At 53.2% G+C, this 19,130-nt stretch overlaps 1 protein-coding gene across 11 annotated transcripts in view; it reads left to right on the top strand.

Annotated features, from left to right (window-relative positions):
• Arhgef2 (Rho/Rac guanine nucleotide exchange factor 2) overlaps positions 1–19,130 on the top strand; it is a 53,098-nt gene that overhangs the window by 23,667 nt on the left and 10,301 nt on the right. For 2 of the 11 annotated variants that reach the window (XM_075978545.1, XM_075978544.1), the window contains exons 7-17: positions 9,987–10,131; positions 12,127–12,194; positions 12,439–12,502; positions 13,278–13,407; positions 13,591–13,700; positions 13,845–13,991; positions 14,550–14,800; positions 15,407–15,532; positions 16,203–16,320; positions 16,447–16,695; positions 18,494–18,570. In XM_075978545.1, coding sequence (XP_075834660.1) covers positions 9,987–10,131; positions 12,127–12,194; positions 12,439–12,502; positions 13,278–13,407; positions 13,591–13,700; positions 13,845–13,991; positions 14,550–14,800; positions 15,407–15,532; positions 16,203–16,320; positions 16,447–16,695; positions 18,494–18,570 — 1,485 coding nt within the window. Of the gene's footprint in view, positions 1–1,599; positions 2,090–7,231; positions 7,352–9,536; positions 9,622–9,678; positions 9,819–9,986; positions 10,132–12,126; positions 12,195–12,438; positions 12,503–13,277; positions 13,408–13,590; positions 13,701–13,844; positions 13,992–14,549; positions 14,801–15,406; positions 15,533–16,202; positions 16,321–16,446; positions 16,696–18,493; positions 18,571–19,130 lie in introns of those variants that run through there. The other 9 variants (XM_075978549.1, XM_075978553.1, XM_075978550.1 and 6 more) reach the window with 9 other exon arrangements.

Genomic DNA, 19,130 nt, shown 5'->3' with positions numbered 1-19,130 from the left:
GTCAGATGTTCCACGTGGACTTTATATACTGGCCAGTCCCTCAAAGAGTCTTGGGGTCAAATCCTAGATTTTTGCTCACTCAGGGTTTGACTTAACAACACTTTCTGGCCCGGGCCTTGGAGAAAAGTGAGGTTCCAGACTAACAGAGGTCTCTGAGACCCCAGTGGTAAAGACAGGCAGCTAGGAGTCTGTTTTTAAAGTTAATACATTTCTTAGCATGACTGGTCTCTTAGAGGAGCGCCAGTCTGGAGTCCCAGAGTCAGATGCTCCTAAGGCTGTCCTTAGGCTTCCTTTAGAGGAAGCAGAATTGCCTGGGAAAGTCCTTTCTGCTTCTAGCTAGCCTGGCCTGGGCTTAGCTCTTTTTTCCCCCGCCCCCCCCCCCCCCCCCCCGGGCCTTTACTATAAAAGGATCTTAGCAGGAGAATGGGTGCAGAAGGTGAAGGAGTTGCTACGCAGGGGACAGGTCAGAGGAATGAGTGGCGTGGTTCAGGGGTGAGGAGCCCAACCAGCACAGCCGAGGTTGAGGCAGTGGAGCCCAAAATAGAGATGGAGGCTAAAACTGGCACCACGGAGTGCCAGTGCCGAGCTGGGCTGGAAACCTGCAGCTCAGCAGCGTCCTGTCTGGGTAGGCTACTGAGAAGGCCAGGAAGCTAGTGGTCGTGGGCGGGGCCTCATTCCCTTCCCTGGTCTCCATCTCACCACACACCTTTTGGGACTAGATTAGGCAGGATCCTGAAATTTCTATAAAGTTTTGTCCCAGGGTGCTCTGGTTTTTACAGGGCAGTGGGAGACCTTGAAAGTGGAAACAGACTGGAGAAAGAATTTCCCCGGTGGCAGGAAACTCAGGTTGACGCAAAAGGTCCAAAGAGATGAAAAGCCACCCACACTCCTTAGCAAACTCCAGCTACTTCCTGACCAGGGCAGGTTGTGTCGAGTCTTCCAGGTCTTGTTGAATTGGCAGCGGCAGGAACTGGTGTCCAGACACAAGGAAGGATTTCCTCAGTTAGCCTCGGGAAAGGTGCAGACTTCTCACTTCACTGCCAAAGTGGTTGGCAGAGGTGGTGCTGGGAATGACGTTGGAGTGTGGTCCCAGAGGTGTGAGAAGCTTGCGGTGGTGGTGCGGAACCCTCTCCTGTGATCTTTGAAAATGGCTCCTCACTTTTTTTGGGGGGGAAGGAGTGAAATTTACTGGTGCAGCTTCTAGTTCCCTTTTGATTTCCTCCTCCCTCTGGTCACACCAGTCCTCAACTGTAAAAAAGATCTGTGTACTCAATTCTGTTTGATAGGCCCTTAAGGCTGGTTCCCCCAGCGGCCGACGAGGTAGGCGACAGAATCCTCCAACCGGAGGGTCTTCAAAGAGTGAAGTTACTCGGAATGGGTACCAGTGTTTTTTTAGGGAGAGGCGAACTAAGAAGGGTCGCTGAGGTCAGAGCATGTCCCTAAGCGCTAAAGGGAAAAGGCAGAGGACGCCTCGAACCTATCCAAGGACCTTGTCCTCCAGCCCGTGGCCACACTAACCCTGGCGTCCCGTCCGGTGCGCGGGTACCCCGCCCTGCCTCCGCTCCGCCTCCCCCCTTCCTGAGCCCGGGTGAGGGAGGAGACTAGGGTTTGAGGAACTGGCGCTGGGTGCCGGGGCTAGGGGACTCAGACTTCCTGTCCCTAAGGCCGACGCGTGCGGCCGGACCCCTCCCCCGCCGGAGCTGGACGCCCGGGTCCTCAGCGTCCGACCGCGGCTCACGCTGGATTATGTCTCGGATCGAATCCCTCACGCGCGCGCGGATCGACCGGAGCAAAGAGCTGGCGACCAAGGTGGGCTGGCTCTGCGACCGAGCGCCCTGCCGACCTCGGGCCTCCACCCCGCGCCCCATCTCCCCCCGCCGCCCGCTCTGGTGAGCGGGAGTCAGCGCGCAGCGGCCGGACGGGGTGGGTGGGGCTGCGAGCGCGTGGGGAGGGGGCTGGAGGACCGCGACGTGACCCGCGTCTCCAGCACCCGCGCAGCTTCTGTGCTGGCTTCCAGGAGAGCGGAGCTGGGTCATCAGTGGTTCGGCGGGACCGAGTGTTTTGGGCCGCTCGGAAGAAAGTTGGTTTGGTAAGGGACCGGGCGGGAAAAGGGGGTCGTGCGTGTCGGGCTCCTAGGGGCGACGCTGTTGGGTATCCCTTTCCGCGCCCCAGTTCCGCCCGGTTGCTCGCGGCGGTGCCCCCCAGCGCAGGCTCGGTCGTTTCCCCCTTTGTCCCCCACCAGCGGTTGGAGGGGGCGGGAGGGGGTGGTTTCCCAGCTCCCTCCCCCACCTTCCCGCCCCTCCAAGACAAAAGTCAGCTCCTCCTCTTCTCGCCGATGGACTTTCCAGCTGTGATTCAGTTCTTGCCTGGGGTGGGCGGGTGGCTGGGGTCAGGACAGCAAGCGACAGCCCATTTCCCCCGCCAGGCCAGGCCGACTCCCTCAGGTGAAGGGAGCTTGCCTTTGTGTAGCTGGGATGCCTTCTTCCATCCTGAGCGCCGAGGTGTCTGAACCCAGAGTAGTTCCCACCCTTAATCTGTTCCGTCATCTTACAGGCTCCTGGTCCTCCAGTCGCCTTGGCTGACCCACTCCCCACTCCCCTCAGCCATATTTTGATTATGGCCTCGGGTTGGGGGCCCTTCACCTGTCATCTGGGTTCTGGGTGTGTGATTCTCAGCACAGACTGCTTGACGACCCCTCCGCCGCGCTTTTACAAGTGTCCTTTATTCCTGCCTTTGTATTCAGACCCACTCCCAAATGCCTTGACTTTCCATACCTCAGTCTCCAGGAAGTGGTGAACCGGAGGACTTGTAGCCAAATGTGGAGCAGGGAGGGACCTGGTGCTGGCAGATGGGGCCTCCCAGTTCCTCAGGGCACCCACATTATAAGGTTCTCAGAAAGGAAAGACAGGAACAGTTTTAATCCGAATCCCTGTTCTCCCTGGGAGCTCATGGACCCTTCTGCAGCCAGCCAAGCAGATCATTTATGTTCAGGCTGGGAAGCCACTCTGGGGATGGAAACCCCTCACTCTCCCTTCCTCCTGGTTCCAGGCTTTAGCGACTCTTGTCTTGGTGCTAACCGCGAAGCTGGTCTGTAGGTTGGCTAGCCCAGGGGAGGCTTAGTTTGAGGATTTTCTTTTTTTGGGATGGGAGTCTGCTAACCGGAAGGAAAGCTAGCAGGACTCTTAGTAGCTCCAGGGTGAGGTGACTGAAGTGTGAACTGTGGGGGTGGCAGACAGGCTCTTATCAGCCCCAGCGACAGGCCAGGCCCCAGCTCCCAAAGTCTGTTTATTTTTTCAACCGTTTGAGCGAGACCCTGGAGTAGAGCCAGGGGAGGTGGGAATAGGACCTTTTTGAAAGCACGGAAATTTGGTTCCACCCTAAAGAGGAAAGTCGTGGGGGAGCTTGGGGAGCAGATCTGTGAGACTGTATGAAGACATTCTTGGAGGGCCTTTCTCTAATCCAGACACCTGGCGTCTCATGCCCTGTTTTGTTGTTGTTGTTGTTGTTTTTGTTTTTTACATATCATGGTAACTGGAAATCTAGAACCTGGTTCTTTATCCTGTGACTAGCCATGAAGGTGGAATTGGGGGATCTGACTGGGACCGGGACCAGAGAGTGGTTCTGAGAGGGCAGGGAGACCTTGGGGAGGAGGGAGGTTGTCAGTTTGAGCTGGTCGGAAGGGGAGGGACACCTCCGGAAAGCTGTGGTTACCGAAGTGGGGGAGTTGGTTCTCAGCCAACAAACCCTGGATCTTCCCCCTCCCCCTCCCCAAGCACACCAGCTGTCTCCTTTCTTTTTATACTGTGGTGGGAAGTAGAGGCCCACTGGAAATGAGATTATTTGAGGAGCATGGTCTTCCCTGTGACCTGTGAGGGAGATGGGTCAGGGCAGAGATCTGTTGTCCTCCCCCGTCTCTTTTTTTACTCTTAGGACATTTTCACAGAAGGGAGAATTCGAGCTCAACCTGCCCCTTTTTCCTTCCTCAGGCCTAGGATCTATCCATGCCCCCTCCGCACTTCCCTTTTCTCATTGTTTCTGTCCTGCTGGTTCCCCAGCCCTCAGTACTCTCTGCCCTACTTCCTACCTCGTCTAGCCTAAAGCTGCTCTTTGCATCTTTAGACCCCTCATCTCCTCTCCTGATCTTCCTGAGCCCTGAGTGTCTTGGCCCTCAGAACAAAGCAGGGGCCAGAGATCAGAGCTCTGGGGATGGCTTTGGAGGCGGGAGCACCGTTGGTTTTCCTGAACCCTGTGTGTGATGGGGAGCGGGGAGAGAGGCCGCCTTTGTTCTGAGTACCAGAGAGGTGGCTGGCTTTGTGTGCAGGACCAGGAGGGCAGGGCTGAGAGAGCAGGGAGGGGAACTAGAATAGTTTGGGAGACTTGAGGAGTTGGGGTTCCTCTGGGAAGCTGGCGTTTGGGGCCATCCAAAAAGATTTTAGGGGTAATAGGTATCCAGGAAAGCACTGAAGCTGGGCATAGGGGGATGAAGCCTTAGAGAAGGCACCAAGGTACTGCAAAATGGTTGAAGAGTACCTTGGGAAACACCCAGGGCACCAGAGAAGGTGGAGAAGGGTCTGGCTCTGTCCCACTGGCCCCGGAACTGTGACCTTGAGTCAGAGAGAGGACAGATGAGATGTGATTCCCTTGTGTTGTTCCCTGTGTTTGGGGGTGTGTCTCTCCGTCAGAGATGCACAGGGGTGCTTTTTGAAAATTAGCTCTCCCCATGCTCTGTGGACAGGAGCAAGTGGTTCCCATTTTAAAGTTCAGCCTCTGTTCTGATGTAGGATGTAGGCACTGAGTAGATTTGTCATGGTTTCTGGAACTGGTAGAGCAATGGCTGAGAGGTGCTGGCTCGACCCTTCTGGGTTTGTTTTTGTCTCCTTGGGGAGGTGGGGGTAGGGCTGAAGGCAGCAGCTACCCCCTTCCAACTCAGCTGGCCTGCCCTGTGCCAGGAGGGCAGGGAGTCTGGCACAGCTATTGTTTGCCTGTACAAATGCCCGTCTGTCTGTGTCTGGCCTGACAGGTGTGGCTGAGGGGAGCAGGCTGTTCTCGGGGGTACCTGGGTCGCAGAGGCTCTAGCCAGATTTTAGGGCCCGTGGCGTAAGTGCCCCTTTTCTGCTTCACCCATGTGCTGTCCAGTCCCCCTGCCCAGTGGTTTACCACCCTTCGCCCAGTGCCTTTGTGTGCTCAGTGATGTCTTTTCCTTTTGTTTCTGCTTTAAGCTTTAGTGTCTGCATTTGGCCATCTTTTGGCAGCTCCCATTCTTCCATTTCCTTCCCTGGAGCTTCGGAAGGCGCAGGGCCTTCCACAGTCTATCCAAAGCCCTCCTCCTGGACTCACCTCAGGAATCTTCTCTCTTCACTCCCAGTCTCAGAGATTTCCCCTTGTGGAATTGAAACCAAGTTTGCAAGTACTGCACCGCTGACCAGCAGCCCTTCCCTTCCCAACCCAGTGACCCTGTGTCTCGGCTGTCCAGGGCGGAGCCACAGGCTCTTAGTCCCAGTGGATCCCTCCAAGAGCCCTCTGAGGTGATTGTGAATACCACCCAATTCTCCCAGAGGCCTTGGTATGGAGAGAGGAGGACAGTGAGAACTCAGGCCTGGGGAGAGCAGCTCTGACACACCCGATTAACTCTACAGCCCTGAGGAGCTTGGGAAGCCTGAGTCTAGGTTTCCTTACTTGTCTTGCCTCATTGGTTTTCTTTTCTTTCTTTCTTTTTTCTTTTTCAAGACAAGGTTTCTCCATAGCTTTGGAGCCTGTTCTGGAACTAGCTCTGTAGAACAGAACTGGCCTCTGTCCGGTCCACCTGCCTCTGCCTCCCGGACCTCTGCCTCCCGAGTGTTGGGATTAAAGGCCTGCACCACCACCGCCCAGCTATCATTGTTTTCTTTTAGCCTAGAGCACAGAATGGAGAAAACTTGTCAGCACTCAGCTCCCTCCCTGCTTGGAATGAGGTGGAAGGAGGTTTCCCATTGTTGGTGTTCTGACCCCCAGAGGAAACCCTCTTGGTCTCTGTTAGAGGAAGTGGGGTGCTCCAGAGGAAAGACAGGAAAGGAGGCTGAAGTTCTTAAGGTTCTCATAGGCTAGCAAAGGGTACCCACAGATGAGGGTGCTGCTGGAGACCCTGTCTTTTCTTCCTTCTGTACCCCCATTTCTGAACATACATTGGGTGCCTGCTGTACTTGAGGCTTTGTGCTAGGTATGAGTCTTTTTTTTTTCTTTGAGACAGGGTTTCTCTGTAGTTTTTGGTGCCTGTCCTGGATCTAACTCTTGTAGACCAGGCTGGCCTCGAGCTCACAAAGATCCCCCTGCCTCTGGCATTAAAGGTGTGCGCCACCACAGTCCAGCTGCTAGGTATGGGTCTTAAGATGAAGGTTGACCTTAACCCCAGCACTTGGGAGGCAGAGGCAGGCGGATCTCTGTGACTTTGAGGCCAGCCTGATCTACAAGAGCTAGTTCCAGGACAGGCTCCAAAGCTACAGATAAACCCTGTCTCGAAGACCCCCCCCCAAAAAAAAGACGAAGTTGACCCTGAACCCCTGATTCTTCTGCCTCAACCTCTCAGTGCTGAGCTTATTGGTGTATGCCCCAACACCCAGCCCTGCTCATTTCTATATTCAGTTAACCTGACGTGTAGCGTTAGCCTGGATAATATCAGTGAGCGGGGAAGGCTTTCCGGATCTGTGGAGAGGAAGCAGGGCACACTGAGCTGGCCAGCAGAGGGTTGGGTTTTGCAGAAAGGGCTCTGAACACTGGGTTGGGTGTTTGGATTGGGGAATGACAGGTCTTTCTTGCCTCTGTGGTGCTGGGATTGGATTCAATGCTTCATGTCTACCAGACCCTTGAACCTGGAGCCCTTTTTAGAGTTTTCTTTTGAGACAGAGTCTTGCTAAGTTGCCCAGGCTGTCTTTGAATTGCCCATCCTCTTACTTCGACCTTCCAAATAGTTAGAATTCCAGATGTGCACACCACTCCTAGCTGTGATAGACCCTTTCCTGGTGTGCACACCACCCCTAGCTGTGATAGACCCTTTCCTGGTGTGCACACCACCCCTAGCTGTGATAGACCCTTTCCTGGTGTGCACACCACCCCGAGCTGTGATAGACCCTTTCCTGGTGGACATACTGGGGCCTGGAGGACATGAAGGGCTGTTGTGCTTGCTGTGTTTCCCCTGGTAAGCACTTGCCATGCCATTGCATTTTGCACAGCTTGAGCCTTGGGGAGGTCTCAGTACAATAGTGCCAGGCAGTGCCAGGGCCGCTTGCTGCTGGGCAGTGCCCGTGCTGGGATGTGCTGCTGCTGTGGCTGCTGCCCGCTGCTCGCCCACTCAGAACAGGGGCCGCTTCAAGAGAGGGTGAGTGTTGACAGGTGGAAGGCAGGGACCAGAGCAACTGGGGTCCGCATGGGCAGTGGTGCCGAGAAGGGGAAGGGCTGCTGGAACCCTTTTCTGGCCCCAGTCCCTGGTCCCTTCCCACTTCCAGCAGAACTGTCTAGGCAGGTAGTACAGGGAACCATGAGGAAAGACTGTGTCTTAAGCACACGCTTGTGTTTGGAGTGGCCCTTGCCAGCCAGGCATGTTGTTCTGTTTACTGTTGCTGTCGTGTTTGCTGGCTTGTCTGTCGGACATGCTCATACTTTCTATAGATCAGTGTCCTTGAGACGGCTGGGAGGGCAGAGAGGTGGAGAGAGGGAGAGTATATGCCTGCGGGAAGAGATATTTAGACTTGACCTTTGAAGTCCCATAAGGTGAATTTGAGGTGACTTTGATCTAGAAACAATCCAATTAAAGAGCTATGCTTTCCCACAGTCGGCTGGAGAATAGACCAATGGGACACTTTGCTAGAGATGCAGGCAGGCAGGTGCCACTAAAGAAGAGTCTGAGGGAGGGGTGTCCCTTAGGAGAGGAGGGGAGAAATAGTTGCAGGGCTGATAGAAGGAAGTCTGAGGACAAGGAGAGACCAGGGCAGGGCAAGGAAGACAGGCAGGAAAAGGAGAGAAGCCTGGCCTGGTGATGCATGCCTGTAAGCCTAGTACTTGGATGGCTGAGACAGTAGGATTGTCTTTAGTTCAAGGCCAGACAGGATACACAGTGAGATCCTGACTCAAAAACTAGTAGAGTAGCTGGGGTAGAGGAGGAAGCGTTAAGAGGGATGGTAGGGAACGACCTGCAGAACACTGGGCTCTGTCACCTCAGGTCACCCTGAGGGCCGAGACAGAAGGATCTTGGTCCAGGACAGCTCAAGACCTAGGGCACTGTGGTCCATTGCTCTCTGGCCCCTGCACTGTTGACTCAGCACCTCCACACTTCCCCTTTCCCCCATCCTCCCCCACTCCGGCTGCCCCTGTGGTCAGTGGTGTGGCAGGCCCAGGCTGGCATCCTCCCCCACTCCGACTGCCCGTGTGGTCAGTGGTGTAGCAGGCCCAGGCTGGGTGTTTTCGTCACTGAATTATAATTCTCTGTCTTAGAATGCCTGCCTGTTTCCTCGGTTCTATTTTAGCTGCCTGCATGGTTTTGTCCTTGCCCTCTAACATCTCTAATTAAATTGATTAATTAATTTAGATGCTGGGTCTCACTGTAAAGCCCCGACTAGCTTGGAATTTCCTATGTTTGCCAGGGTGGTCTTGAACTCATATCTGCCTGCCTCTCCTGAGTGCTGGGATTAAAGCCGCGCTCCAGTATACCGGCTGTCTTGCCCTTTCTAATTTACTGGGTACATGCCATGGTTGGAATGTGGGTGTCAGTTTGGTTCTTCCACCGTGTGGGTCATCAAGTTTGGCAGCAGGTGCCTTTGCTTTTCTTCCTTTTCTGACCTGTTTGTTTGTTTGTTTTGGTGGTGGTGTTTTGAGATTGGCGGTGTTTTGAGATTGGCCCTCACATCATCCATATCACTAGATAGCTAAAGATGTCCATACTCTCAAGCTTCTCACCTCCACTTTGTAAGTGCTCTGTGTGTGTGTGTGTGTGTGTCTGTGTGTGTGTGTCTGTGTTTGTGTTTTGGGTTTTTGTTTTGTTTTGTTTTTTGAGAAAGTTGTCTATAGCCCAGGCTTGCTGCAATATTCCTGTCTTAGTCTTCCAAGTGCAGGAATTCATAGGCATGAGCTACCACAGCCAGTATTGTCTTTTCTGGCTCTTGGAAAAGTCAGGTGCTTGGGGAGGAACAGAAAGGAAGTTAAGGACTTTTGCAGAAGCTGGATGGAGTGGGAGAAAACTTAAAGGCAAAGGTATTCCTCAGGGACAAATGGGGCACTACAGTGCTTTATCCCAGCACTGAGCAGGGGAGGCTGGAAGATCCAAAGTTCAAGGGTATTCTTGGCTACTTGAGCACCCCCACACACACAGGCAGGCACACACACACACACACACACACACACACACACACACACGACCAGAGGTGGATCTTTTGGGCTTTGACTGATTGAGAATAAGTAGAAGAGTTAGAAGTTTGGGGTCCTGACCTCTGGGTTGGGGTGGCTGAAGACGCATTCTGTCCCCCCAGCCAATCTAATAAGGGAGTCTCCTGCATTCCCACCCCTGTTTCCTCATGACTGCTTTGAAGACAGCAGCTCCAACACCCGTTGTCATGGTTATGAGAGGAGCTAACTCCCATAGATTGGAAAGCGCTGGTGAGCTGGCACCCTCTGCTTCGCTGGTCCTCCCCTCCTCTCTGCGCATCTTCCCCCAGCACAGAGAAAGCATCCAGCAGCCGGGGGCGAGCAGAGCTAAGCCTGGGAGGTGGAGTGAGGACGCGGAGATCTAGAGCTAGAGATCTAGAGCTAGGGAGATGAGTGGCAACAGGAGGCAGCCCAGTCGCCGGGGCCAGGTAGGCCAGAGGCCTAGGGACCTTAGGGACTGACTGTTCTGTGCTTTGGCGACTGGGGTCATCCACCCTCTCTAGGCAGGCTTTTCCTCCGTGCTTTCAGCCTGGTTCTCTGGAAGCCAGTGCTTAGGCTTCTCCTGGCCTCACTTCTATCTTTCGACCTTTCTGCAGACCCGGGAAAAGGAGAAGATGAAGGAAGCCAAGGACGCTCGCTATACCAACGGCCACCTCTTTACCACCATCTCAGTCTCGGGCATGACTATGTGCTACGCCTGTAACAAGAGCATCACAGCCAAGGAAGCCCTCATCTGCCCAAGTAAGTTGTTGGTCCCCGCAGGTCACTCAGACTGGGTCGTCATCAATCCTAGCCCCTTCCATCTGCCCTTTCCACCCCAGATCCTTAAAAGGGACTCTACTTTTTGAGCCCCACCTGGGCTCAAGTCCCATGTCCAGGTGCTTGGCCCCTCCCTTGCTGCCCTTCCTCACACTGTGTGGTGGCTGTTGGAATGTGGCATGGTCCGGTCTCTTGGGTGTAGGTTGGCAGAGTCTGGGATTCCTGTCCTTCCAGCTGTCACTTTCTGGGTATCCCCCTTGCCCTCTGAACAGCTGTTGACAGTTAGGGGAACTGTCTGGGAAAGGAGCAGGAATGTGTGTTTGAACCGGGGTGGGAGAGGAGCTAGGGAAAAGGGAAGCTGCCAACCCTGCAGCTGCCTCTGCCCATCTTTCTGGGCCCCACTGGACATTTTCGACTTGGGGATCCCCTTGTTGCATGTGGGTGGAATCTGAAGTCTGCTGATTCAAGGACAAGATGGAATTAGGCCTTGTCTATTTCTTTAACCCTGATAAAGAAATGCTGTTGAGACCTGTGTGATGGAGGAGGACTCAAAATTCCTAATCTTGCATGTATCCAACCTTCACCCTGTCCCAGGGTGGCTCTGTACTGAAGGAACACAGAGAGGAATTGCTGCCTCCTTGGGTCACCAGTGCAGAGGCTGCAGCGCTGCCCTGCCCCCCAGCCCCATGCCTCCTCCTGAGTAGAACAGGGGTGTTGTGGCCTGACTCTGACTCCCTTTATGACTTTGGGAAGGAACCCCAGGAAGAACTAATGGGGCCTTCCTCCCTACTTCTTTACCACTTGATTTAGAGCTAAAAGGATGAGGAGGGACCCCAATCTAGATCCCTCTGGAGACCTGACAAAATACTCAATCCGGAAGCTTGTTGCCAGGGGAACAGGGGAGGTGGGTAGCACTATTTTGAGAGCAGGTGGAAAGCGGAGGTTTGATCCAGAGACACTAGGTGTTGGGGGTAGGAGAAGGGAGCTCCAAGGGTAGGCACTGCCACAGCCTTGCTTCCGTTGTCCCCTTCTGCCCCACCCTATGAGCCTTGTATTTGTGGAAGTGAGCGTGGTACTGGGTATTGTCTGCACGAGGTAGCAGTTTCCTGTGGTGTTGGGGGGCTCGGGGTGAGCTGTAGCACTGAAGGCAGGTCAGGAAGGAGACAGTCCATGGTCCTAAGCCCAGGGTCTGCTCTTCCTTCTTCCTTTCCTGCTTCATGGAGAGGTGGGTGGGGGATGGGCGGAAGCAGATGGAGTGTGGGAGCTGTAGTTTGCCTTAGTGGAGGAACAGAACTTCCCAGGCCTAGAAGGGAGAAGCATCCTGGATGGAGTTAGTGCAGAAGACTGCATGCATGTATGCGTGCATGCGTGCGTGTGTGCGTGTATGTGTGTGTGTTGTTTTTTTGAAACAGAGTTTCTCTGTGTAGCCCTGACTGTCCTGAAACTTGCTTTACAGACCAGGCTGGTCTCGAACTCACAGAGATCCGCCTGCCTCTGCCCTTCGAGTGCTGGGATTAAAGGCGTGAGCCACCACCACTGTGCAAGAGTGTGGGTTTTGGATTAAGGCACACTGAAGTTTAACTTGTAATTCTTCACCAGCTGGGTGACCTGGGCTAGGAAACAGTATCCAGACCAAATTCCTCATCTGTGAAGGGAGCAGGGAGCTTTCCTCAGGGGGCCAGGGCCAGGGGCATCCTGGCAGAGAGCCGCCCTCTGGTCTGGGGAGGCCCCGTGCTCATCAGCCAGCGTCATCTCCTCGGGCCACAGGACGGTTCAGCCTTCTGGGTCGCAGACACCTCTCACTTCCATTCCTGCTGAAGGATGAGGGAGGCAGGGGAAGGATTGGCATGAGATTCTGGGAAGCTGGGAAGAGTGTCTGCAGAATGCATGGCCTAGGAAGTTGGGTGTTTACATGTGGGTGTGCCCCCTCCTGTACCACCCAGACTCCCCTTCACCCTCTCTACCCCACCCTCCCAGCCTGCAATGTGACTATCCACAACCGCTGTAAAGACACCCTGGCCAACTGTACCAAGGTCAAGCAGAAGGTGAGAGGGCAGGGTGGGCCGAGGGTTGGGGGAGAGGGCAGGGATGGCAGTATCTGTCTGTTTTTCCGTTCATTCCCTCCGCTATGTCCCTGTCCTTGCCATGGGGCAGCCCAGACCTGCCCCCTTAGGCCACAGCCCTGCCTAACTAGAGGGCAGGGCAGCCGCTAGATCCTGGCTTGTCCTGGGTGTGGGGGTCTTTGGGTGACAGCTATTCTTGGTGTCTCTCTTTTGCTCTGTGCCACAGCAACAGAAAGCTGCTCTGCTGAAGAACAACACTGCCCTGCAGTCTGTTTCTCTCCGAAGTAAGAGTGAGTAATTGGGAAGTTCCCACGGGCCCCTGGACCACCAAGCTCCTGAGCCCATGATCTCTACTGCCCCCATGAGGTCATACCCGGGAACAGACAGCTCATTTTAAATGGAAGTGTCTTGGGGGGTGGCATAGGGATGGTCCTTAATCTTGGGGTTACTGTTAAGACAGACAAGTCCAAATAGGTTTGAGGGACAAGGATGGCTAGTTACTTGAGCCTTGCAGCATCCTTTTATGATCGCCATTTATCTATTCTTCATTTGGGAATTGTCTGTGACAACTGTCACACGTCAGATCAAAAGCATAGTGCCCAAGTTCCTTCTCCAGCTTGGGTCACTCCAGACTGGTCTCACCTCTCTGGCCTTTGCTTTGCTCACAGGCTTCTCTGGGGTTGAAGAACAAATAAGAACAGATCTTTTTTTTTTAAGATCTTTATTTTTATGTATACAGGGTTCTTCCTGCATGTATCCTACCTACAATACAGAAGAGGGTACCAGATCTTTACAGATGGTTGTGAGCCACCATGTGGTTTCTGGGAATTGAACTCAGGACCTCTGGAAGAGTAGCTAGTGTTCTTTACCTCTGAGCCATCTCTCCAGCCGCCAAGAACAGACTCTTAATTCATGCTGAGGGTTGCACAGTGGACAGAGACATTTTCTTGATTGGTTTGCCAGTCTCTGTCTGTAAGGAACAGTTCACCTTAGTTCTACTTGAGCCTGGGAGACCAAAGGGCTGAGCAATTCAGTTTTTTTCCTGTTTGGCCTCCTTCTTTACAGCAACCACCAGAGAGCGACCAAGCTCCGCCATCTACCCTTCTGATAGCTTTCGGCAGTCCCTGCTAGGTTCACGGCGTGGCCGCTCCTCCTTGTCTTTGGCCAAGAGTGTTTCCACCACCAACATTGCTGGGTGAGCTTCTGTTTGGGGAAGAGGGGTCCCGGCAGGAGAGCACCACTTCTGCCCATGAATTCGGAACTGGAGACAGATATGTGAAAGATAAATTCAAACAGAGTAGCTGTCCTTAGGGGCCCGACCTGGGGAGGGACCTCCTGCCCGAGTGGGGGTGATGTAGATGGCCTCCACTTCCTTCAGACATTTCAATGATGAGTCTCCCCTGGGGCTGCGTCGGATCCTCTCCCAGTCCACAGACTCCCTCAACATGCGGAACCGAACCCTGTCCGTGGAATCCCTTATTGATGAAGGTGAGCAGGCCCAGCATGGAGGAGAGGCATGCTGGCGTGGCTGGTGTAAGAAGCCTGGAAGGGAGGAAGGGAGAGGATCCAGGGAAGGGCCCAGGTCCGGAGAGGAGAGCTGCGTTCTGAGGTGGCTCCTGCACCAATACCCAGGTGCAGAAGTGATCTACAACGAACTCATGAGTGACTTTGAGATGGACGAGAAGGACTTTGCGGCAGATTCGTGGAGCCTTGCGGTGGACAGCAGCTTCCTGCAGCAGCATAAGAAGGAGGTGATGAAGCAGCAGGATGTCATCTACGGTAAGCCCCAGGGACACACAAGCTTCTACCAGACCCTGCTTGACTGCATCTGCCTTGTGCTACCCACCTTCTTCTGTCCTTGGCCACCATGTCCCTGTGCACCTACTTCTTGGTGCCATTCGGGTTTGTTTTTTGTTTTTTTGTTTTTAATCTTATTTTTCTTAGAGAAGAGTCTCGGGGTGTAGGCCAGCCTGGTCTCAAACTCTCAGTCCTCCTGCCTTGGCCTCCTGAGTTCTGGGATTACAGGCATGCACCACTACGCCCAGCTCCCAAGACCCCGCCTAGATCTCGTCTTCACTCGGTCCCCAGTCTTCACTGTGCCCCTTCCACGCCCAGCGCCCAGCCCTGTGCTGGGAACAGGGAAACCTTCACACTTGGCACACATGATTCTTGCCCTCAAATTGTTCCCAGCTTGAAATGACAAGGCATAGAGATACAAACAAACTCGAAAATGACCTAAGATGACAGTCATGCAGGAGTTAACTCCCAAAAGTCCCTGGGGCATCATGAGTTGTGTCCAAGGTAGGGTGCAGAGACAGATGTCCCTTTGTCTCGTAGAGCTGATCCAGACAGAGCTGCACCATGTGAGAACACTGAAGATCATGACGCGCCTCTTCCGCACTGGGATGCTGGAAGAGTTGCAGCTGGAGCCTGGAGTAGTGCAGGGCCTATTCCCCTGTGTGGATGAGCTCAGTGACATTCACACACGCTTCCTCAGTCAGCTGTTGGAACGCCGGCGTCAGGCCCTATGTCCAGGCAGCACCCGGAACTTTGTCATCCATCGTCTGGGTGACTTGCTCATCAGCCAGGTAGGAAAAGGCAGGGCTCCTAGGTGAAGTCTGCGGAAGGAGCTAGGACAGAAGTGAGCATTTCTTGCTTTGAGACAGGTTTTATGTAGCTCTGGCTGTCTGGCAACTCGTATGTAGACCAGGCTGGCCTGTAGCTCACAGACATCCATCTGCCTCTGCTTCCCAAGTGCTGAGTTAAAGATGTGCACTAGTGTACAGGGCTCTTTCCTTAAGAAAAATTATGTGCGTGAGCGTGTGGTGGTCTGAGGACCATTTTGGGAGTCAGTTCTTTCCCACCGTGTTGTTGGCCAAAGAGTGAGCAATTCTTTTTTTTTTTTTTTTTTTTTTTGGTTTCTTCGAGACAGGGTTACTCTGTGGCTTTGGAGCCTGTCCTGGAACTAGCTCTGTAGACCAGGCTGGTTTCGAACTCACAGAGATCCACCTGCCTCTGCCTCCCGAGTGCTGGGATTAAAGGCTTGCGCCACCATCGCCCGGCAGAGTGAGCAATTCTTACCTCCAACCAAACTCTGGTAGCAGGAAGGGAAGCTGAGGAGAACTGGAGAGGAGGAAGCTGACTGTCAGGAGGCCGGAGGTGTGCTGACCTGGTCTTGCTATCCCGACTTCTAGTTCTCAGGTTCCAGCGCAGAGCAAATGCGCAAGACCTACTCAGAGTTCTGCAGCCGCCACACCAAGGCCTTAAAGCTCTATAAGGAGCTGTATGCTCGAGACAAGCGCTTCCAGCAGTTCATCCGGGTAAGCAAGCATCTCCAAGCCCAGGCTCAGCCTTCTCATGGCCCAAACCTCTCTCCCCCCCAGGGTAGCATATGCCCTCTGCGCATGCATAAAGGGAGGCAATTGAACACCCTTGTGGAGCCTATGTGCTTTTAGATCTCTTTAAGTTTCTTTGTTTTTTTGGGGGGGGGTGTTTCGAGAAAGGGTTTCTCTGTGTAGCTTTGGTGCCTGTACTGGAACTCACACTGTAGATCAGGCTGACCTTGAATTCATAGAGATCCGCCTGCCTCTGCCTCCTGAGTGCTGGGATTAAAGGCATGAGCCACCACTGCCTGGCCTCTTTGGATTTTTTGTTTTGTTTTGTTTTGAGACAGGGACTCATTATATAAGCCCCGGCTGTCGTGGAACTCTCTATGTAAACCACAGTGGCCTCGAACTCACAGCGATTCCTCTGCCTTCCATGTACCATAACCAGACCTTGTCAGTTGCCACTCCTCACTGGGCAAGATGACACTAGACTCGTTTTCATATCCTATTGACTTGGTCATCACCACAGACCTGTGACATTCTCTTCCCCATTTCCCAGAAGCCTTCTTCTCAGGCCAACATGGGGCAGATGCCAGGGTGGGCCAGCAGCAGAGCTTTGGCTCCCAGTCTTTCTGTCCCCTTAGTCTTTCGTCTTCCCTTACAGAAAGTGACCCGCTCAGCTGTGTTGAAGCGACATGGGGTCCAGGAGTGCATTCTGCTGGTGACTCAGCGGATCACGAAATACCCAGTGCTCATCAATCGGATCCTGCAGCATTCTCACGGTGAGGAAAAGCACGGCGGTCAGGGCCTCCCGGGGAAGGGTGGGAGCTCTGAGCAGTCTCAGATGGATTGGGGTTGCGATGGCGCCAGCTAAACCTTTTCTCGTGCTGGGCATCTGGTGGCACCAGGCATTGAGGAAGAGTGCCAAGACCTGACGGCAGCGCTAGGCCTGGTGAAGGAGCTGCTGTCCAATGTGGACCAGGATGTGCACGAGCTGGAGAAGGGGGCCCGCCTGCAGGAGATCTACAACCGAATGGACCCTCGGGCTCAGACCCCTGTGCCTGGCAAGGGCCCCTTCGGCCGAGAGGAACTTCTGCGGCGTAAACTTATCCACGATGGCTGCCTGCTCTGGAAGACAGCCGCAGGTCGCTTCAAAGGTCAGTGGCCCCGCTGGCAGACCTGATAAGTCATGGTTAGATTATCTGAACGGGATTTGCGGCCACCCTGCGGGACTGTTTCTACAGCCTTCCACCAAGGGTGAGATTCCGGAGGCAAAGAGGTAACCAACCTATGGTTGCAGAAGTCTAAACTCTGCATTTGACAGTATGGGCCAGCAGTGACGTCTTTATCGGAATGCATTCATTTCTGTGGTCTGTGAGTGGCCAGCGAACTACCTGTCCTAACCAAAGGGACATAGAGACGCAGATGAGGAGATTCCTCCAGCCACAATCCCTACTGCTAGGACAACAGAGATACATCTGGGAGACCCACAGTGGGGCCTGAACCCTGAAGGGCAGGGAGGTTGGAAAGAGAGAACCGTCTACAGGCCTGCTTGGGGGTTGGGCACTCTTCCACAGGCTCCCTTATTAGAACTTATCTGCACTGATAAAGTCCTTGCACCTAAATCAGGACAAGAAAATAGCAACTCTAAACTTTGATTTTAGAGGTCAAGGATGGGGGGATACCTGAAGCCAGAGCCCTTATGAAATTCCAGCTGTGCTGTGAAATTCCTACTCCTAGGGCCTGGGTACTGTCAGTCTTTAGCAGGCTTCTTCCTCCATCCATTTCTCTCCTTCCCATCCCTCCCACGCAGCAGCTAAGAATATAAAGCATTGAGGGTTAAAAATAGCAAGGCTGGAGAGCTCTATTTCTGAGGGATTAGCAAAAGCCCTCCCCTCTGTGTCCACAGTTTAGTAAAATCCCCACAGGCCGAGGGTGGCTGTGTGGTCTTGACTATGGCATTCAGGTCTTTGTAGACTTGGTCGTTGGTTCCTCCCTTCCTGGGAGTGCAGGACCCATAGGCTCTGAGAGCCTGGAAGTGAAGCAGGGCTTGCTGGGGTTGGAGGTGGGATGAGTCCAGGCTGGTAGGACGGCCTTGCAGTGCCACTTTCCTGGAAGCTAACCTTGTCCCTCTGCTGTGCAAAAGTAAGAAGCAGAACTGTGTCAGTTCATTAGAATACCTAAAAAGGGGCCTTGGGAGATGGCTCAGTGGCTAAGAGCACTGGCTGCTCTTTTAGAGGACCCAGGTTCAATTCCCTACACCTACACAGCAGCTCACAGCTGTCTGTAACTCGGGTTCCAGGGAATCCGACACCTTCATACAGACATGCATGCAGGCAAGAACACCAGTGTGCACACCTTTAATGCCAACACTTGGGAGGCAGATGCAGGTGGATCTCTGTGAGCTCGAGACCAGCCTAGTCTACAGAGAGAGAGTGCCAGGACAGGCTCCGAAGCTACAGAGAAACCCTTGAAAAAATCTTTTCTTGTTGTTGTTTTTGGTTTTGGTTTTTGGAGACAGGGTTTCTCTATAGCTTTGGAGCCTGTCCTGGTACTAGCTCTTGTAGACCAGGCTGGCCTCAAACTCACAAAGCTCTGCCTGCCTCTGCCTCCCAAGTGCTGGGATTAAAGGTGTGCACCACCACCGCCTGGATGAAAAATCTTGAAAAATCAAAAAAATATAGATAAATAAGTAAATAGAAATACAGAAAGAAAGAAAAAAAAGGAAAACAACAGCAACAACAAAATATTTAAACAAGCAAACAAATAAATAAAATGATACCTAAAAAGGTTCTGCATTAGTCAGATGCTGGACATGGGAATTAAAGGCTTAGAATACCTCCCTTCTTGTTAGGAAATCCAGACACGTCTGATTATGGAGCTGGTCCTCGGGAGGAAGGCAAACAGTTGCTTTACCTTAGTGCTGACCATTTTCCAACTTTGTATCTTGGCCAGATGTGCTGCTGCTGCTGATGACAGATGTGCTAGTGTTTCTCCAGGAAAAGGACCAGAAGTACATCTTTCCTGCCTTGGTGAGCCTTCCTTCTGTTCTCCTACTCCTTGTTCTTATCAGACCCAAGAACGACATAAATACCTGTTATACCTGTTAATTCTATATAATAAGTAAGAGCAGCTACCAAGTGCTAGTGCCATGCACAGGCATGCTTGTCCTGTGAGGAAAGCCCATCGTTAGCATGACTTTGTAGAAATGAAGATAAAGCTCAGAAGCCAGATACAGTGGTACATGCTGTAACGACAGCACTTGGGAGTTAGAGGCAGGAGGATCAGGAGTTCGAGGTCATCCTCAGCCACATGGTGAGTTCAAGTCTAGCCTGGGCTATATGAGAGACCCCAACTCTAATAAATGAATAAACTCTGCCGTGGAATGGTGGAACACACCTTTAATCCAACACTTGGGAGACAGATGCAGGCAGATTTCTGAGTTCAAGCCTAGCCTGGTCTGCATAGCAAGTTCCAAGCCAGTCAAGGGTTACATAGTGAGGCCCCGTCTCAAAAAGCAAAACAAAAAGCAACAAAAGCATAGCTGGAAGAAGCTTGTAATAGCAGTACTGGGAAAGCAGAGGCATGAGGA

The sequence above is a fragment of the Microtus pennsylvanicus genome, chromosome 7 (assembly GCF_037038515.1).
Source record: "Microtus pennsylvanicus isolate mMicPen1 chromosome 7, mMicPen1.hap1, whole genome shotgun sequence".
Classification (NCBI taxonomy): domain Eukaryota; kingdom Metazoa; phylum Chordata; class Mammalia; order Rodentia; family Cricetidae; genus Microtus; species Microtus pennsylvanicus.
This window is presented reverse-complemented; position numbering and strand designations above follow the sequence as displayed.